General features: G+C 46.2%; 1 protein-coding gene across 1 annotated transcript in view; it reads right to left on the reverse strand.

Annotated features, from left to right (window-relative positions):
• Positions 1-19,238, reverse strand: part of ASTN2 (astrotactin 2) — an 843,256-nt gene that overhangs the window by 244,984 nt on the left and 579,034 nt on the right. The window contains exons 14-15 of the mRNA XM_023531046.1: positions 4,500-4,624; positions 441-545 (exon numbers count right to left, since the gene is read on the reverse strand). Coding sequence (XP_023386814.1) covers positions 441-545; positions 4,500-4,624 — 230 coding nt within the window. The remainder of the gene's footprint in view (positions 1-440; positions 546-4,499; positions 4,625-19,238) is intronic.

Raw genomic sequence — 19,238 nt, forward strand, 5'->3', positions numbered from 1 at the left:
TGTACTGGGTGGGGGATGTGTTATTGTTGTATAGGAGACAGGTGGGAAAAGAAATCAGCCAATACAGACCAGAAGAATCTGTCTGAGATCTTAAACCCACGAGCCTCAAGTATTTTGAGAACATACATGTGACTTAGAATGTCGTTTATCCTCTCTCATCTGCTCAACCTTCCTGCTCAGACACCCCTTCCTCTATGAAGCCCCTGACTTTCCAGAATGGACAACTCCCTCTTCTTGCCACCATTACTCCACTTTGCGTGGATGCTACTGTAGTATGTTGAAGTCCCTGTCGGCTGCTTGTCCATCTGCTTTCCCCGGGAGCTCTTTGGCGGCAGCCTCCCCAGTGCCAGGCCAAACCCCAGGGCCAGCCAAACCCTAGGTCCTTCGGGACATGTGCTGAGTTACGCCAAGCCCATGGGATGTCTGGGGGTGGTCCTCACCTGCAGAGAGCGTGATGGTGCTGAGCTTCACACGGTAGAGGTTACTGCGGACCCGCCACTGCTGCACCATGGGGTAACCCATGGCCTCATCGTACCTGATGTCTCCTGGGGGAGGGAATAAGAAGGTCATGTGAGCTCAGCATTTAGATGCCGGAATCACCCCCCGGCCCCAGCCCTGCAGCTCTGGGCTCTGGGTAATGGCCACCTCTTCTAAGTAGGCAGAGGCTTGGCCTTAGACAGCAGGTTCTCGGGAGGGCCTACAACTTTCTCAGGCCTCTTCTTGACCTCTGACCTCAGCCACGACCCTGCTTTTCCTCTGCCCAATAGCTTGCAAGGTCCCTTTACCCTAGAAACAGCAGTGGGTTGACGGTCCCGGCTAACCCTGTTGGCAACTGGCCATGGGAAACTAGACAGCTCGGTGCCTCAGTTTCCCCATCGGATACTACGGCTACCTATGCTGAACTTATTTCCACAGGCAGCTGGTGAGACTCAAGTAAGGTGATAGAAGTGGAAGCCTTTCGGTAACCAGAAGTCATGTGCATGGAGTCTACGGTCAGCAAACCACAACCAGCCCAGCATGCGCTGTCTGTGGCCACTTTGACAGGGCGGCCACAGGGTTAAATGGCTGTGACGGAGGCCACGCGCAGCACCAAACACATTTATTATCCGACCCTTTGGGTTTGCTGAGCCCTGTCTGGACCACTGTTTATAAACACGGAATCATGAACATCACATAAAATGCACATGCACACAGATAAAAGGTCCCCACTTCAAGTAAGACAGGGAAACAATGGCTAGACAAAATTAAACATGATTTTTAAAAAATCTCCAATGAAGGCAGCGTGTAGCACTTTGCACACTTCTCTGACCATGTAACCCCCTTTTATTCCCAGTGGTCCACTGCAATTCACATTCCATACAGTGCAATTTTGGGGAAGCAGAAGTATAGACAAAAAATAAAACATAATACGGTGTTAGCAAGTAGTTAACTTTGGGTGGTGAGTACATAAGATTCTTGTTTTCTGATTTATATTCATCTCCATTTTCTAAATTTCCTACTCTGAGCGTTTCAAACTCTCTCTTTTTATAATCAGGAAAAAATACATAAAAAGGAAAGGCTAGTCACATCAGCAGTTATTATCGTCGTTATGTATCCTCTGCAAATGGCAGGCACATTTCCTATCCTTTTCTCTTGCCCCCGGTGAGGAGGCACTTAAAGAGATATTTGATACCAAGATTAAAATGAGAATCTCATTGGAACAAGTGATTTCTTCCTGGACGTTACTATAGTATTAAAGTTGTCCATTACTGTCAACTTTTTTTTTTCCTCTTAAGCCTTTGGAATAATATAATTTTTTTAGAGGCTTTCATTTTAAAGTAAAATATTCATGATCTTCAAAGATACGTCCACTGGAGCGAGGTTGTTTTGTTATAAATATGTCCTCCCTGCTTCTCTGCTCCGACTGTCCTGTCTTTCCTCTGCAGAGGCTGGGGACGGAAGGGGAGCGGGTGGTGGAGGAATGAGAAGGGCTATGTTTTGAGTCAGGAAAGAGACAACAGTCTACACAGGAAGACCAGACGCCAGTGCCTGGGCAGCCTCTGCCCATCTATTCATGCTTGTCCTAATTCAGAGCAGGCTTGGAGTGTGTTTGGGCACGAGGGGCTGATCCCAAGGGGAGCTGGACAGAACATAAGAATGGGAGCTGTTTGTGCCGCTCATCCACTCGGGGGCATGACAGCCAAAAGAAAAAAATAAATACTACTTCTTCTAGTTATCTTGAAATTTCTAGAACCACCTTCTCTGCCTCTTACCCCATCCCTGGCCTTCCCCATAAGTGGTCATCACTCTATCCCTCACTTCTCCTCATCCCTGGTCCTTCTTGGATTCTAGCCTGGAATATAAGCTCCTTGAGTGGGATGTCAGCTTCTCAAGGTCAAGGTCGTGGTCTGTATTTTCCCACATGTGCAGAGCCTAGAACAAAGCCTGGTGCATAGCAGGCTTTCAACAAATAACTGTTTAGTGACTCACTCACTCATTTTCATAAACCCGTCCCTGGTCCCTACCCCATCCCTGACTCCTATCTTACCTGATTCTATCCTAGATCCCCGCCCAGGGATTATGGGTAGAATAAAGCTCTGGAATGGGGGAGATTATTTTTTCTGATCATTAAAAAAAATTAACTCTTGAAATGTGACGGCTCCTTTATTAGGACCCCGCCAAAGACACCTGAATCAAAACAGATGATGCTAAAATTTTGTGCCACTCACATGGAACCACACTGTACTAAGCATTTTACATCCGTGACCTCCAATTCTCACTACAATTCTGAAAAAATAATTGTTATGCCCCATTTTTCAGAAGGAGAAACTGAGGCTCAGGGAGAGAAACCACTCAAGGACACACAACAACCAGTGACAGATCCAGAGTCCTTTCCATTAGAGCACAGCACCTGCCCATAGACCACGGCAATGTGGCTTTATGAGGTGGTGAACTCCCCGTCACTGGGGATATGCAAGCGGGATCGTCACTCAGCCGGGATATTGTAGACCTGACTTCCTCATTAGTAAAGAGGAATACTCTCGATGCCATGTACAGTCCATGTAAGCTCTGAAATTCTCTGATCTTGTGAAAACGAAAATTAAGGAAGACACAGCAGATTTTAGGCGCATGTTACAAAGCCGTTTTACAACCATAATTTTCTATGATCTACATCTGGACCCCTCTTTGAAGTAGACAGGTGGGAGAGGTCATGTAGGAGAGTGGATATAGCATCAGCTTTGGAGTGAAGACCGACTGGCCTTAAATTCTGACTCAGCTTTAGACCAGCCATGTGGCCTTGGACACGTTTAATGACTTCTTTAACCAGTTTAAAAGGGGATGATAATGCCCTTTCAGGGTCACACGGAGTAGTGCATGCACAGTGTCTGGCCCCCAGGAGACTCTCAGCACATGTGGGTTCTCCCTTGTCTGAGATTAGATGACTTGTGCAAGGTTTCCAAGAGCTTGCAAGTGACAGACGGGAATGAAATCTAAATCAGTTATGTTTCAACTTTTCCCTGGGGGACAATTTCCCTCTTGGTGAGATGGCTCCATCATCCATCAGGCTGACCCTTCTCCCTGGGCGGCCTTCTCCCTGCTATCACACAAAGGCAGAGCCAGTGTCCTTACGTCTTAGGAAAGTCCCCAAGAAAAGGGTAGGAGAGGAACCGGAAGAAGACGAGGAGGAATAGGAGGGCATCGTGGGCTGCAGCAGAAAAGGCAAAGCCTCGGGACAGCCTGCAAAAGACAGCTTCTCAGTAAGGGAGAGAGTGAGAGGCAGAGTTGACTGAGAATGCCAGAAGACCGGAAGCCACAGCACCTGGTTCAGGTCCTGGCAGATCTGCTGTGTGACCTTGGGCAGGTTCACTTCTCTGAGTCCAGATTTCTCATCTATAAAATGAGAAAAATAATACCCACACCACGAGATGTCTCAGTGCCCATGCTCAAAAATAAGCTGCGTAACTGAAATGCTTTCAAATGAGAGAGGCTTTTGGTTGGGGGCGGGAAACTGGTTTTACTTTAGAATAATTTAAAAACGAACCTCATGAAATAAGCCAGACACCGAAAGACAAATATGACCTGATCTCACTTCTGTGTGGAGTCTAAAAAAAGTTGAACTCGTAAAAGCAGAGAGGAGGCTGGCTGGGGGGTGGGGTAAACGGTGAGACCTTAGTCAAAGGATACAAATGTTTGATTATGCACAATGAAAAAGTTCTGGATATTTAATATATGGCAGGTTGACTCACATGGAACCACAATGTACTAAGCATTGTACTAAGTAGAATACAGTTATCAATATTCTACTGTATAGTTGAAATTTGCTAAGGGACTAAATCTGGCCTGGGCTCAGCATCTGGAGGCTCAGGGAAGCCCAAAGTTTTGCACAATCATAGCACGAAGTAGGCCCAAGAAATAGCAGGTCCTTTTTGCATCCAATCCCTCACAAAGGTGGAGGCCCGCTGGGACCTATCCTGGAGGCGCTGAGGATGGATACGCGGGAGGCTGGGAACAGGTCTTACCAGTGAGCAGCTGGAGGTCCGGGAGGGGCTCGGAGAGGACCCCCCGGCACTGCTCCTCCACAGGCAGCGGGATCACCAACAGACCGTCGGCCAGCTGAGGAAAGTCCTTGATGAAGTTGTTCTCCCTGTGGAGAGGAGCAGAGAGACTGCAAAATCGAGGCAGTAGAGTCTGGGTCTGCGGGGCAAGAGGGCAAGAAGCGTGTAGTCTGAATAGAGACTCACGAGTGGGCAGGTGGCTTTGCTGCACTGCCACCAGCTCCCTGAATCCCCGCTCTGAGAACATAGTGCTAAATGACAGGCTCTAGGATCTGGCCAGCTGGGGCTCAAATCCTGGCCCACCACTTACTAGCTGTGCAAACTTGAGCAAGCTATTGGTCCTCTTGGAACCTCAGTTTCCTTGTCTATAAAGTGAGATCTCAGGGTAGTTATAAACACTTAATGGGCTAAAGGTACCAACTGCTGAAGACATAGTCTGATGCTCTGTAAACTGTATGTGTGACAGCTAAATGTCTCCTTGCACAAGCAATGACGATGGAAAACCAGGCTGTGCGGGAACTTAGAACAGCATGGAGGGTCTGAGGAAAAAAGGGGGCGAGGTTCAGCTAGAAAAAGGAAGGCCTGAAAGAATGGGTGTGTGTTTGTTAAAGTGGAAGGACTCTAAGGGATCATCTGGATCCAACCCCTCCTTTTTCAGGCATGGAGAAGGGCAGTGACGTGCTCAACAACAGTGAATGTGTTGTACTCAAACCCAGGTCTCTCAACTCCCTCTCCAGCTCTAACTTCTTAGCTGTCCTTCTTCTGAATCCCTTATGGAAGACAGGCCTCTGAGTGACTCAGGGGACTGAACCTTGAACAAAGGCAATCTTAAGGGGGGCAAGTTATCATGCATCACAGGGAGGCAGGCTTTAATCTAGACAATAGACCTGCCTGAAAACAGAACAATTTGCCAAGAGAGGTGGTGAGCTTCCTGTTTCTGGGAGTGTGCAAGCAAGAAACTTGAGAGCCACTTGGTATGGATGGTATCGAGGGCATTTCTGTATTAAAATCTGATTTTTGAGGTCTCTTCATATTCAGAGATCCTCAGGATTAGAGAAACTAATTACAGTCTGGAGAGGAGAAGAAGAGGGGGAAGAAAAACAAAGGGCGGATGTTTATCACTTTGTTTGCCAACTGGAATGGGCAACCTTGAAATGAAAAATCAGAGAGAGGAAAACAAAATTACGCGATGCCGAAGCAATGGCTTTGAAGCCTGGATCTCAGGCACTTCAAAGGCAGCTATGCGAGCTGTCAGGTGACCTGGGTCACCTTCCTGTCTCTATCCCATACCCTCGTACTCTCCACCTCAGTCACCTGCAAAGATCACCATCAATTCATTTATTTAGTGAACACCTTCTCCATATCTGACCCCTGGGGAAGTTAGAGTCCGGAAGAGGAGACATTATCCCTGTCTTCAACATCACCAGCATCTTCACCATCAGCACCGTTGCCTGACAGTTTATTGATTGAACTCTTATAACTTACTGGCTATGGATTTTACATTCATTTTATCATTTAATCTTCAGGGTAGCCTACAAGATAGTTATTATCTTCATTTTACAGATGAGGAAAAACGAGGTTCAGAGTTAAGAGATGGTAGAGTTGGGATTTGAACCCAGGTCTGTCTGACTGCAAACCTGGTGAGGTAAAGTCTGGGCTTGGGACTGTTTTCTGGGCACACATGTGCATGATGGTGAGTTTCTAGGTCCACACGTGTATACTTCAGCATGCTATGTTGTGTGCCTGTATGGGTGTGCTCATGTATGGGTGTTTAAGTCTCTAAGTATGCCTGTGACCATGGCGTCTGCCTAGGTGTATGTTTGTGGCTGGCCTTTGATTAGTCTGCAAACTTGAGTCTCCATTTCAAATCTTCTCTGGCAATGCTTTTATGATTGAAGAGGAGGGGACACAGAGCCACCTTCTCTAACTACAGGCCTCTCTCCTCCAATCCTCCTGCCTCTGGTTAAGCTGGGTTGGGCTCTGCAAACAAATTCAACCCCAAAGGGACAATGGGAGGCAGCTCAGTGTCAGAATGGCTGGGGGGCTGGTTCATGATGCCCCTTCTTGGAGGAAGGTCTTATCCCCGAGATTCCAGAAATCAGGGAGGGTCTTGAGGAAGCACCTGAGAGAGAGGGAGAAGATGGAAGGCTGGGAGTTGGCATGGGTGAAGCAGAGAATGACAACAGAGTGACGGCAAATACCAAGGATAGACCCTCAGGACTTTGCCCCTTCAAGGCCACCTGAGAGATGGCAGTCCTGCGTGGCGTCTGCCAGCAGAGGGCGCACAGGGCCTTTGCATCACTCGGCTCCCTTGGGAGGCAAAACAAGGTGGGAATAGCAGCCAAGGGGGAAAGTTCCTCTGGGCTGAGAACCTCAGACAGAACCCAGAGAGCAGCTTCAGGACCCGCATACCCAGAATAGGTGACAGGGGGACTGGCGGTGTGCTGGTTTAAACTCACTTGGTTAAAAACCAAATTCACATTCTAAGAGCTGTGTGTGTGTGTGTGTGTGTGTAGTAAAAGCTAACAGGAAACTAATTAATCCAATAATAGGAAGAAGAAGAGATAATATTTATCGAATTATCATATTTGTTGACCATCAGCTATGTTCTAGATAGTTCCAAGATATGAGTGTGTGTCATTTTCACCGCAGGAGAACTCCCTGAGACAACTACTACTATTATTCCCATTTTGTACACGAAGAAACGGATGCTCAGAGAGGTTAAGGAACTTTGTCCAACAAAGATCCACAGTTAGAAAGTGACAGTGGCCAAAGCCCCAGTGTAGCCAAGTGGGCTCCTAGCTTAGCACCTGGCGCTCTGTAAACCCATGGTCATGACTCAGCCCAGGGCCTGGGCTCTTGATCACTGAGATAACCTGCTACCTGGCAGAGTTCTGTTGTTTCCAGTCAGAGTTGGAATGTGCTTTTGTGCCTGTGGATGTGGCTGTATGCATGTGTGTGTGTGTGTGTGTGTGTGTGTGTGTGTGTGCGTGTGCGTGTGCGTGTGCGTGCACGCGCATAAATTGATGCTGTTTCAAGTAGCGACAGGGCCACTGTTTTTTTAGACACCCATTTCCCCCAAAATATCTTTGAGGATGGTTCAGTCTTAGTTGATACTATATGGAAATGATTCATCAACTTTTTAAAATAGTAGACCCTGGGCCCCATGGACTCAGGGCAATTCTAGGGACACTTGTGGGGGTCTGTCATGTTCTGGGATCTGTTCTGCACACTAGGGATATGGCACACTAGGGGAGGTGCCCCCATTCACAAAGACCAGGAGAAGATGTGAGCACTGTATGGAGGTCTCCAAGGCCTTCGCAGTCCAGCCCTGCCTACTCCTCCCGCCTCGTTTTATGAGCCACTTCCTGCTGTTCTCATGCTGCACTGATTGTCCCTAAGTTCCTCATGTGGGACCTATTGCTTCCTACAAAGGAGCCCACTGAGGTTTTGCCCTCTCTCTGAAAAGCTCTTGCTCCCCAGCCCTGCACCTGGCCAACTCCTACTTATCATTCAGACCACACATTATTTCTCTGCCTTTGAGAAATGTTCTCAGCATCAGCTCTCCTGTTACAATCTCTCATAGCATCTTGCTATTTTCTTCCAAGAAGAGCTCCACAGTTCCTAACCATAGATGGGCTCAGGGAGACCTTATGTGATACCCACCTCTCTCACTAGACTCTGAGCTCCATGAGAACAAGACTATGCCTGTCCCATTTACTGCTGCTTCCCCAGTGCCCAGCACAGTGTAAATTGCATACAAAGTGGCGCTCAGTGAACATTTGTTGAGGAAACTAGGGAGGAAACCCAGAGACGAAAGTCACGTGTGTATGACCTACATCTTTTGAGAGAGTCCTTTTCTGATGTTTTATCACAGGGTTCCAAGATGCCTCAAATCCAAAGGACGTTGAGGATTTGTGTCTAAAATTCCAGCTCTTTTGCTAAAAGCTTTAAAACTCTAATTTCTTCCTCTAACTTCTTATGTGTGTAGGCACTCTGCTTCCTGTAGAGTTGAGATGGGGACAGGGCCCTCCTGAGCTAGTGGGGACCAGATCAGAAAGGTGATCACTCCAAGCAGGGGGCTGGTCAGACCACGCCCTCTCGGTGTGCACGTGTGCATGGGTGTGCATTCACATTGTGGGGGAGGTGCAGGGGCTGGGTGGGGTGAGACATGCCAGCAGGAAGCAAGAGGCCGCATTGGAAAACCACCTCTCCTATGAAACCGTATCAATTTTTCTCTCAAAACATCAGTTGGAATAAATCTTCCCTACCACTTTTCTCTCGGGTATCTTGTTTATGAACGGATTCCAGAACTGGCCTTGGGACCTGGTGGTTGAAAGAGTGTGGGCTCAGAAGTTATACACTCATGGACACAAATCCTGGCTGTGTGACCTTGAGGAGGTCACTTACATTTTAGGAACCTTAGTGACTTCATCTGTAAAATGGGGGTCATGAGTTTAACTTCAAGGGGTTGGGCGGAGGATTCATGTAAAGTCATCTTTAATGCTAATTCCTTTTCCTGATTCCCACACTAGATTCTAAATCTCCTTAGAGTCTCTGAGAGCCCAGCACAGTGCCAGCTCATGGTGTAACCACATTAATCATATGTTTGTGCATAGAGGTGAGGGGCAGGCCTCTTCATCTTCCACGCCACCTGCATATGACATCTAAGTGGCACAAACCCACAGAGCACTTCCACAGAAGATGCACCTTGTCCAGTTCCCTCTGTTCAGCCATGCTGACAAGAATGACAAGCAAGGGAAGCTGGGCATCTCTGCTACCCTCCCCCTCCTTCCTCCAGGTTTTCCCTCCCTCCCGCTGCCACCCCCTTTTAAGAATATGTGTGAGTGTTTTGGATACATTAATGCACAGCCACCAGCATACAAGAGCCCATCACCCATCAGTTCTAGGGAAATTAGCATTTAAATTGAGATATTTCAAGGAAGTAAATCACCCCGGAGCCAGCCAGCACTGTTTGCTGCCTTTTCTCAGTGGAAGATAGGCTCAGGGCCCTGGCCTAGGAGCTGTTGAGTTTGCAGGGAGGGGGTCCACTCTCCCTGGCTCTCCCTAGGCCACCCAACACCCAACTCCTAAAGGAGTGGCGTCAAACTCTCAGTGCCAATTCAGAAATCTCCCCTGGTTTACATCGTGCCTCACGATGTAACTAAAAATGAGCCTTCTGCCTGCTGAGGGAGGGGACTTTGGCTGAGATGTGATTCCCTCTGTGATCAGGCAGGTGGGAGACCTGCTCTCATCATGGCTGTCACTGCCTAGCTGGGTGGTTTGGGAATGGGGAATGCCACTCCATGCTTCCGGAACTGGGGGTGGGGGAGGGGAAGGCTAGTATACAACATTTGTTTTTCTGAACCCCAGATTGAGAGGCGTTGGGTTAGATTTTATCCATTCTGTAGAAGTTGGAATCTCTAGGGTCTTAAACCAAACCCACCCTCAATCTCCACCCTTCTTGGGGACCAGTTAGAAAGTTTGTTCTCATGTGATCTGCTTCTCAATTTGGGTCTTCTTCTAAGTTCTCTGGTCAAGTACTCTTTCATTCAACCTGTCATCAATTCATTCATTCAACAGATCTTCAGTATTATGTGCCTGGCGCTGAGAACACAATGATAAAGCAGACATCCTCTGTCCTCGAGTTGCCCATAGCCTGGTATGAGATGCATGTGTAAATGCTTCTTACATATGTGTGTGAATGTATATTCACCACAAGGTGAATATGGTTTTGAAATGTTAACAGGAAGCATTTTTTTGTTCCCCCTAAATCATATTCGTCCATGGAACCCCCCCTGCTAAATCAAAGGCATTCATCCCTTAGGTAGAAAAGCAGATGCCATCTAGAAAAAAAAGGGGGTCATCACTCAGCTTTGCATCTCAAAGCTGACTCTGTAGTGTCTTGAGTTAGAGAATAGTTTAGAAAGTCAGCCTGTGCTGGGAGTGAAGATTCTCTTATGTATCAAAGCCAAACCAAGGCCAACTCTGATCACAGTCTTATTTTAATGTACAGATGGTACAGGCTACCAACCCAGGGGAGTTCCCACCAGACAGGAAAAGGGAGGAGAAAACCCTTTGTTTTGCCACTGGTGCTGGGAGGGATTGCTGAGGAGAGAAAGCCAATAGGCCAAGCACACAGACTTGAGAATCAGCAACCTTCCTTCTGGGCTTTTGGAAATCAACCCCCCTTCCCCATTCACCCCAACCTTGAGGGTGGTATCAACAAATCTCTAAGCCACTAACAAGGGTTTGGGGGAAATCTCAAGGTGGGTGAGCGGGATTGATGAGTTTGCTCCACCAGACCAGGTTACAGTCACAGGGGGGTGGTGGGTTGTGAGCTCCTTTATCTAATAGGCCAATGGGAGCTCCAGTGAGTGGGTAGCAATAGTTGAGCAAGAAACCACAGAACTCAGCCCCCCAGTCCTGCAGCCATGGTGTAGGAACAGGGAAGCTGATAAGACATATCCTCCTGCTCATGGAGACAGGGGTGGGAAAGGGGGCCTGAGATTAGCACAGGAGCTGCAGAGTGTAGACTCTGGAAGTGGGCAGTGGATCCCAACATGCTGCCCTGCTCAAAAGATCGGCCGAGACCATTCATGTCTTATGGACACCAGTGCAGGGGCCCAGAGCCCAGCTCAAACAAGAAATCACATACTGACTACCAGGAAGGATGCGCTAGACCACGTTTGGGCCAACGTCCTCTCATCAGCACCCTGAGGCCAAGCGGAGGTGGTGGTGGGAGGCTGCCTGGTCAGGGAAAGGCAGGAGTGGTTGGTGGTTTGGTCCTTCGAATGGACTACATAGTTACCCTAAAAGAGATTCTTAATTGGCAGGTTGAAACCCATTTTTGCTATCAGTGGAATGGGAACTTGAGGGAAAGATTATGTCAGCTATAGAAAATTAAGAAGACTGCAGTGTTATGCATAACTGAGTTGTAGAGGAAACGTGTGTGAACGCTTGGCTTACTGAACAGATGGTTACAGGTCAGAGTGATACGGATGAAGGTCATAAGGGAGGCTCAGAGACCAAGAGGATGTAGAGGAGGGGAATTTATCACAGACTGGGGAGATGGGGAATGTTCCCTGGAGGAGGTGAGCCTTGACAGATTGGTGAGGGGTTATCCAGGGAAAGAATAGCGAGGAAGGGAAGTGTGGGTGGGGTCTAGGCAGAGAGGGAGAGAGGGAGAGTGGGAGGGAGGGAGGGAGAAAGGGAGGGAGAGAGTGAGCAAGCACGTGCACACGGAGAAAATGAGAATGAAGATAATGCACTCAAGTGGCACATTCTGAAAACTGGAAGAAACTAAGATTTAAGATGTAAAAGCTTTCAGTAAAAAGCAAAGATGGGCTTAGAGGACCAGGTAGGGATCAGACCCTAGGAATCTTCTAAGTGATGCTGAGGAATGCGGGCTTTATTCTGAAGGCTTGGAGATTCATTAGGGGATTTAAGCAGAAGAGCGATACCTGTCTGACTAGAACTTTAGAGTGACTGCCTGGATGGATGCAAGGTGGAGCCTGGACTGGAAAAGGAATAAGACTGGGAGAAGAGAGACCAGCTCTGAGGTTTTGCAGCAACCTAGATAAGACATGATAGAGTAGTTATATGACAGGATATGGAGGAAAGGTACAGATTTGAGAGAGGCTCAGGAAGTCCTGCTGGACCCTATCATCAATCACACATGGAGAGAGGAGAAGAAATCATGGGCTATGTCAGGCAGTGCTGACTCCATGGCACCATCTGCCGCAGAATCCCTCACCTCTAAGCGCCAGAGCCCTCTGTGCACCCTTATTTTCATTGATCATGGCCTTAGCATAGACCAGTGTGTCTTGGCCCATCACAGAAGTCCTTGCCTCCTTCCTGCTTCCACCAACCGCAGCTCATTTCAGCTCAACCGCTATGTGGGAGACCTGCAGGAAGATAGCCAGGTCTCAAATAAAACCCCTCACATTTCATGCAAACTTAGCCATCTCCAAACAGAGGCACTCGGGGCTGCCATCTCTTCCTGGGCAGGACACAGCTCATGATCCCTACCTCCTGGGCTGTTTCAAGGCTTCACTGGCTAAACAGTGGCCCACCTCTAAGGGGCCATTCTCATCTCAGCCAGTGCTCACAAAAAATGATGAGAGAGAAGACAGAAGCAGGGCAGATAAGTGACTTAGTTAAAGGTCCCCAGGTTTGCAGGACCAGGGCTGGCCACCCACCCATGTTGACTTCCAGCCGAGAGCTGCTTGCACTGGAATGTTATCAAAGGCGAGAAGGAATGACCCTTCACCTGCCTGACACCTGAACTGACTCCTTCAAAGCAGTGGCTGAGTCAGATTCTCTTTGCAACCAATCTCCTCTGAGGCCTCAGAGACAGACCTCATGGTGTCATCTCCTCCGGGAAGCTGTCCCTGAGCCCTTTCTTTGGAAGAGATGCCCTTTTTCTTCCCAGTACTCGATCTGGGCTCTGATCAAGATGACCAGTGTCTGCCAGATATGGCCATTCTCTGCATGTCTGTAAGTGTCTCAGATTCTGTTGTTCTCGGTTGCGAAGATCTGTTTGTCTGATTTCCCTCTGAGTCTTCCTCATCTACATATCCAGAGTCTGGTGTAGACACAGCACATAACAACTGTCTATTTTGATTTAGGCCACTGTCCCCTCTCCCAGGGACCATCACAGCTGCCTATTAAGGACTCTCTGCATTCATTCAATCTTGCCTTTCCAATTCATTTACCATCCTGAGGCCAGAACGATAATCTAAAATGATGGTAATGGTCCTAACTCAAATATATCACTGGCTCCATGTATTAATGTCCTGTTGCTGCCATGATAAATTACTAAAATCTTAGTATCTTAAAACAATATAAACTTACCATCTCATAGTGTGACGTCTGGCATGGGTTTCTAGGCTAAAATCAGTGTCAGCAGGGTGGCATGCTTTCCAGAGGCTCTAGAGGACAATCCATTTCCTTGCCTTTTTCAGCTTTTCCAGGATGCCCACATTCCTCAGATCCCTCTTCACAGCTAGCCGAGGCAAGGCAAATCCTTCTGGAACCACATCATTCTGATCTCCTTTCTCACCCACTTCTACTTTAAGGATCCTTGGGACTACACTGGGCCCACTGAATAATCCAGGAGAATCTCTTTATTACAAATCAGGTGATTAGCAATTTATTTCACCTATACCCTTAATCGTCCTTTGCCATAGAAGGTCACTTATTCATAGGGTCCAGGGATTAAAATGTGGACATCTTAGAGGCCATTATTCTGCCTGCCAAACTCCAGTTTTGTTTTGTTTTCTCTTTTTTCTCCAGGAGAGTTTTGTCGACGCATCTCTCTTCATCCAGGACTTCAATACCCCTTCTCTGAGTCTCCCCAGCATCCACCCTTCTCTTATCCCAACATTTTCACACTGGACTATTGTTCCCCGCCACTCACTGTCTCCCTCACTAGGCAGAAGGCACAGAGGGCAATGACCACATCTGTTTTATGGACTACTGTGCATCCAGCCCTGACACAGTGGCTGAAGCACACACTAGGGACTCAATAAATGCTTATTCGGTGAATGAATGAATTCATCTTAGCTGAATGGAAATGTAGAGGAATCAATCTGTTCAGCTTCGGTACTGCAAGCTCCCTCCTGTGGGGTCTGGGTCACTGCCTTTTTCATCTCCACCTCCCTTCCTATCTCTTCCTTTCTTCCCTAGCCATCTAGCACACACAATGGCAAGTATCATTTTTAAAGCTAATATCTACTGATTGTTTACAACGGGTTAGACATTATTCTAAGGGCTTTACACATATCTCATTTCACACTCACAATGAGCCTGAGACTGCAAGGTAAGTACTCTTAGTCCATTTTTTGGCGGGGGGGGGAAGGAACAAAAAAGCAAAAAAGGTAAAGGCAAAAAAACAAGTAACCGGAACCCGAAAAAGTCAAACCCAAAATTCTAAAAAAAACTATGCAAAAATATGCCAGTAATGTTTCATTTTGCCCCTACATGAAATGCTGAAGAGCAAAGGCTGACGCACTGACAATATCAGTGCTGGTAGAAGGTCCCAGATGGATGCCCACACTCATAATGGAAAAGGACCTTTATGGAAAGCATGCCATGTATGGTTGCATAGGCTTTCTCTTTCTAACCTTCTTGCTACAGAATGTTTGTGTCCCCGCCAGAATTTATATGTTGAAACCTAATCTCCGGTGTGGTAGTATTTGGAGGTGGAGCCCTTGGGAGGTGCTTAGATCATGAAGATGGTGCTCTCATGAACAGGATTAGTGCCCTTATAAAACAACCCAGAGAACTCCTCATCCCTTCTGTCATGAGAGAACACAGCAAGGAGGTGCCATATATGAACCAGGAAGTGTGTCTCAATAGACACTGAATCTTCAAGACTTCCCAGCCTCCAGAACTGTGAGAAATAAATAAACGTATGCTGTTTAAACCACTCAGTCTGTGGTATTTTGTTATAGCAGCCTAAATGAACTAAGACACTTCTCAACAATAGCACACAAAATTGTGTGTGCTAGATGGAGGAGAGGAAATGGGCTCAGAGAGGTGAGATCACTTTCCTAGGGTCGTATACGATTAAATGAGGGCTGTCAGCTTCATTCTATCACCCGCCTCTCTGACCATGCTCACACCTGTCTTTCTCTGTCCTGCCCCACCTTCATTCGTACACTGGTGTGCATGAACACACACACACACACACACACACACACACACACACACACAATGTGACACCTGGGTCACACACCGTACATGTCTTCCTTCTCTAAATGCAGAACGGCTTTCACCAGTGGCACCAAAACTCACTTAAGCATTCCAGGCATGGCTGTTACTAACTCCTGCCCTGGTAATTGCGATCCCTGAAATTGAAAGAAATTGCAGGCTAGAGAAACATTATCTTCTCTGCCACTTCGCCCTCCATCTCCTCGCTTGTGTGTGTCAGCACCGGGATCCCTCATCCTGCCATCACACCAGGAACGAGCTGACTGCTGTCACTGGGGCCTCTGGAGCAGCTTCCCGAGCTTTTTCTTCCAGTTCTCAAGGGAAAGATTCAAAGGCCCTGATATCTTGACATAAAACTTCAGAGCTGGGGGTGAGGGAAGTTCGACATCACTAGGCCCAACCTCTGCATTTTCCTAAGTACTATTATTATCTCTGTTTTTCAGATGCTATGAATGAGATTTGAAGAGGAAAACTACCCTTGCCCCAAATCACATAGCCCAGATGCAGCCAGAAAGAGATTCGAGCTTAAAGCCTGCTTCCGTACACACATTTGTAGGATCTGAGGGAAGAATCCCCTGGCCTGAGGTGGCACCTGAGCCTTTGATGGCAGGGCACTGCATAGCCCAGAGCTCTCTCCAGCCCCAGCCCCCGACTGCAGGCTCCAGTTTACCTTCCTCAATCTCCAAGGGGGTCTAGCTGCTTATTTGATCACAGTCCAGAGCAGAAGCCAATATCCTTGTACCTTTCAAAATGTTTCAAGCCCAATTAAGATCTTCATATCATCATGTTCTCAGGGACCCTCTGCCCCACAATGCCATTCGCCTCTGTGTCTCAAAGGTCTAGCATGACAGCCGTCCCACCCAGAGTAGAGTGACAAAAGGCACTTGCCAAATAAGTGCAAGGCCTGAGGCTACTGACTCTCCCTGAATCCTAACACATGTTCTCACAATTCCTCATAAACCCTCAATCCTGCCCTAGACAGCGAGCCAGTTCTATGATGCTGTGCAGCTAACTTGCTATGTGGCCTTGAGTGAGTCATTTCTCAGCTCCAGGAGCCTTTACGGCCTGGGGTTATTTCTTTAATTAATTAGGTGTCCCCAGATGTCTCTAGCAGAGAGGCTTAAGAATAAGATCTCAAAATGGGAGCCCTGTTGCCATAGGCACTTTGAGTTTGCTTTCTATTTTTTTGAAGTGGTTTTTGCAGCCAGACATACCTGGATTTGCGCCCCGGTTCCACCCCCATTCCCTGTCTGGCTCTGGTTCAACCTTAAACATTGAACCTTTTTTCTGGGTCTCTGTTTACTCATAAGAAAAACGGAGATACCAATCCTCCATGCCTCACATACTTGCTGTAAGGATTTAAAGAGTCCATAATATCAGCTTGCCAGAGGGCTGAGAAAAGCAGACTCGTGGTCAACGGTAGCTATTGCTGCCGTAGAGAGCGCTGTGCTAGCGGTTTTATTTCACATTCTCAAAAAGCCTGTCTTGATTAGGAGTAAGAAGGATGCAAATTTTAGAGCTGGAATGGACCTCAAATTCTTTTATTTTACCCCTTTCCAGAAAGAAGATACAGCTTGTCCAAGTCATATGATAGAGCTATAAAGAGAACCTAGGACAGGTGGCTGTGAATTTGAAGTCCTTTTCTTTATGTCATGGGATTTTTTTTTTTTTCCTGGTAGATTCCTTCCTAACTTCATACCCTACTCCTGACCTCTAGGAGACTTATTAATGCTAAAGGCAGCGCACCCATCATCAAATGTAGAACACCTCTCTTCCTACCACAGCATGCAATGAAAATGGTGTGGGTGTGTCTATGGCCCCCACATCGGGACTAGGGACTAACTCTGTCTTCTTTCTCCTTTCCAGCTCCCAACAAAGCTTTAGGTACAAAGAAGATGCTCAAAAATGCTGGTGAAATTGAACCCAAAGTAGGTCAGACTCCAAATTAAAGGAAAAAGATGCTTCAAAACTCCTAACTTAAAGCAAAAGATAGGAAAAATCAAAGCCACATTTTCACTGACCACACAGCATCTATGCATTTATAATAACTTCATTTCTGGTAGTACTTGGAGAGGAAGACCAATTTTTTTTTTTTAATGTTAACATTTAAAATCAAGCCATGAGGTGCATTTTAGAATCAGAACACATGGCCTAGGGACAGCTGGTTCTGGTGTAAATGTGCGGCTGAGATCACATCTCTGACAGTCTCTTCCCTTCTGTCTTTCTCATACTCCCCAGGGCACCTCAGAAGTCTTTCCATAGAGCCACCTCTAATGAGCTTTGCAAAATGAGAAACCTGCTTCAGCAAAAGAAAATCTAATAGCAATTGCTTTCTTGTTTGCGTGCTCTCTCTCTCTTTCTCTCCATCTCTCTCTCTCTCTCTCTCTCTCTCTCTCTCTCTCTCCTCTTTCTCTCTCTTTTTTTATTAGTCATTAGCAATGGAGAAAGAAAACCCCCAAAGGCAGCAATATTTGCACATGTCTTCTGTAACGCTGCACTAATGAGGACCTCTGACCATCTCTCATATCCCTTCTTTTTCAATTCTCACAGACCCGGTATCAGTTACAGCCAAATCCAGAGCCAAATCCAGAGCCCAGTTAGTGTGGACATTAGCAAGTTTACACCACAACCAAGGTGAAGTGTGCACATTGTTACAGGACCATTGGAAATGGCTTTTAAGTGCTCCTTGAAACCAATGGATGTCAAGACTGAATAGTGGCCCAGGAAAACAAAAATTCAATAAATGAACACAAATTTTGGTCTTTTCAAAATCTGACACCAAAATGTAATTATCCTAGGTTCTAAGACCCTGGATCCAGCTTCCAGCCTTGTTAATTGCTGGTCATGTTGTCATCTGCAATCACAGGGCCATGCTAAGCCTCAGGGTTATAAGTAATAACCCTACCCACACACACTGAGAATGGATCTCAAACTCCACCTCTTACTATGTGTGTGATCCTAAGCAAGCTACTTAATTTCAGAAGCTTCAGTTACCTCATTTGTAAAATGAGGTAACAGTACTTACTTTTACAGACTCAATTATGAGGATCAAAAAGAGCAACGGATATAAAGAAACTGGCATATATTTAAGTATATGGTGATTAGTATTACTTTGGCTGTCATGTATTTCCCAGAAAGACAAGGCTTAAGTCTTCCCTCTACCCTTTGAAACTTAGGATAAGTGGTCATATTTTACCGAGAGGCCTCAGTTTTCTCATTTGTAATAGAGACAGAGTTACAATACTGGTGATTACAAGTATTGTGGGATTACATGGTGCATGCATAATGACACCTGGCACATCTTACCATGTGCTCTGTAAATGTTAATTATTATTATTATCATCATTATTATTACTAAGGATGTGATTTAGTTTTTAAAAACTTAATATGCATTAGAAAATCCCAAAGAAACAATAACATAAAACCTCCTGGAATTAATAAGTGATATGGCAAGGTTGCAAGATACAAGGTTAATACAGGAAAGTCAATTTATTTCCTATAGGCCAGAAATGAACAAGTGGGATTTGAAATTAAAAACACAACACCATTTACATTAGCACCAAAATTTTTGATATACTTAGGTAGAAATATAGTAAAATATGTACAAGAGCTATGTAAAAAAGACTATAAAACTTTGATGAAAGAAACCAATGATCTAACTAAAATAGAAATGGCACATTTATGTTCAAAATTGTTAAAATGTCAGTTCTTCTCAATTTCATCTACAGATTCGAATCGAAATTCTGCTAAGTTATTTCACAGAGATTGACAAACTTCTTCTAAAGTTTAATATGAAAAAGAAAAAGACCCAAAATAGCTGACACAAAATTGAAGGAAAAAAACAAAGTCAGAAAACTGACACTACCTGATGTTAAGACTAATTGTAACGTGATGGTAATCAAGACAGTGTCGTACTAGTAAAATAATAGCCAGATAGTTCAATGGAACAGAACATAGAGCCCAGATACAGAAGAGCAAAGGTAATTC

This window comes from Pteropus vampyrus, unplaced genomic scaffold (assembly GCF_000151845.1).
Source record: "Pteropus vampyrus isolate Shadow unplaced genomic scaffold, Pvam_2.0 Scaffold61, whole genome shotgun sequence".
NCBI lineage: Eukaryota > Metazoa > Chordata > Mammalia > Chiroptera > Pteropodidae > Pteropus > Pteropus vampyrus.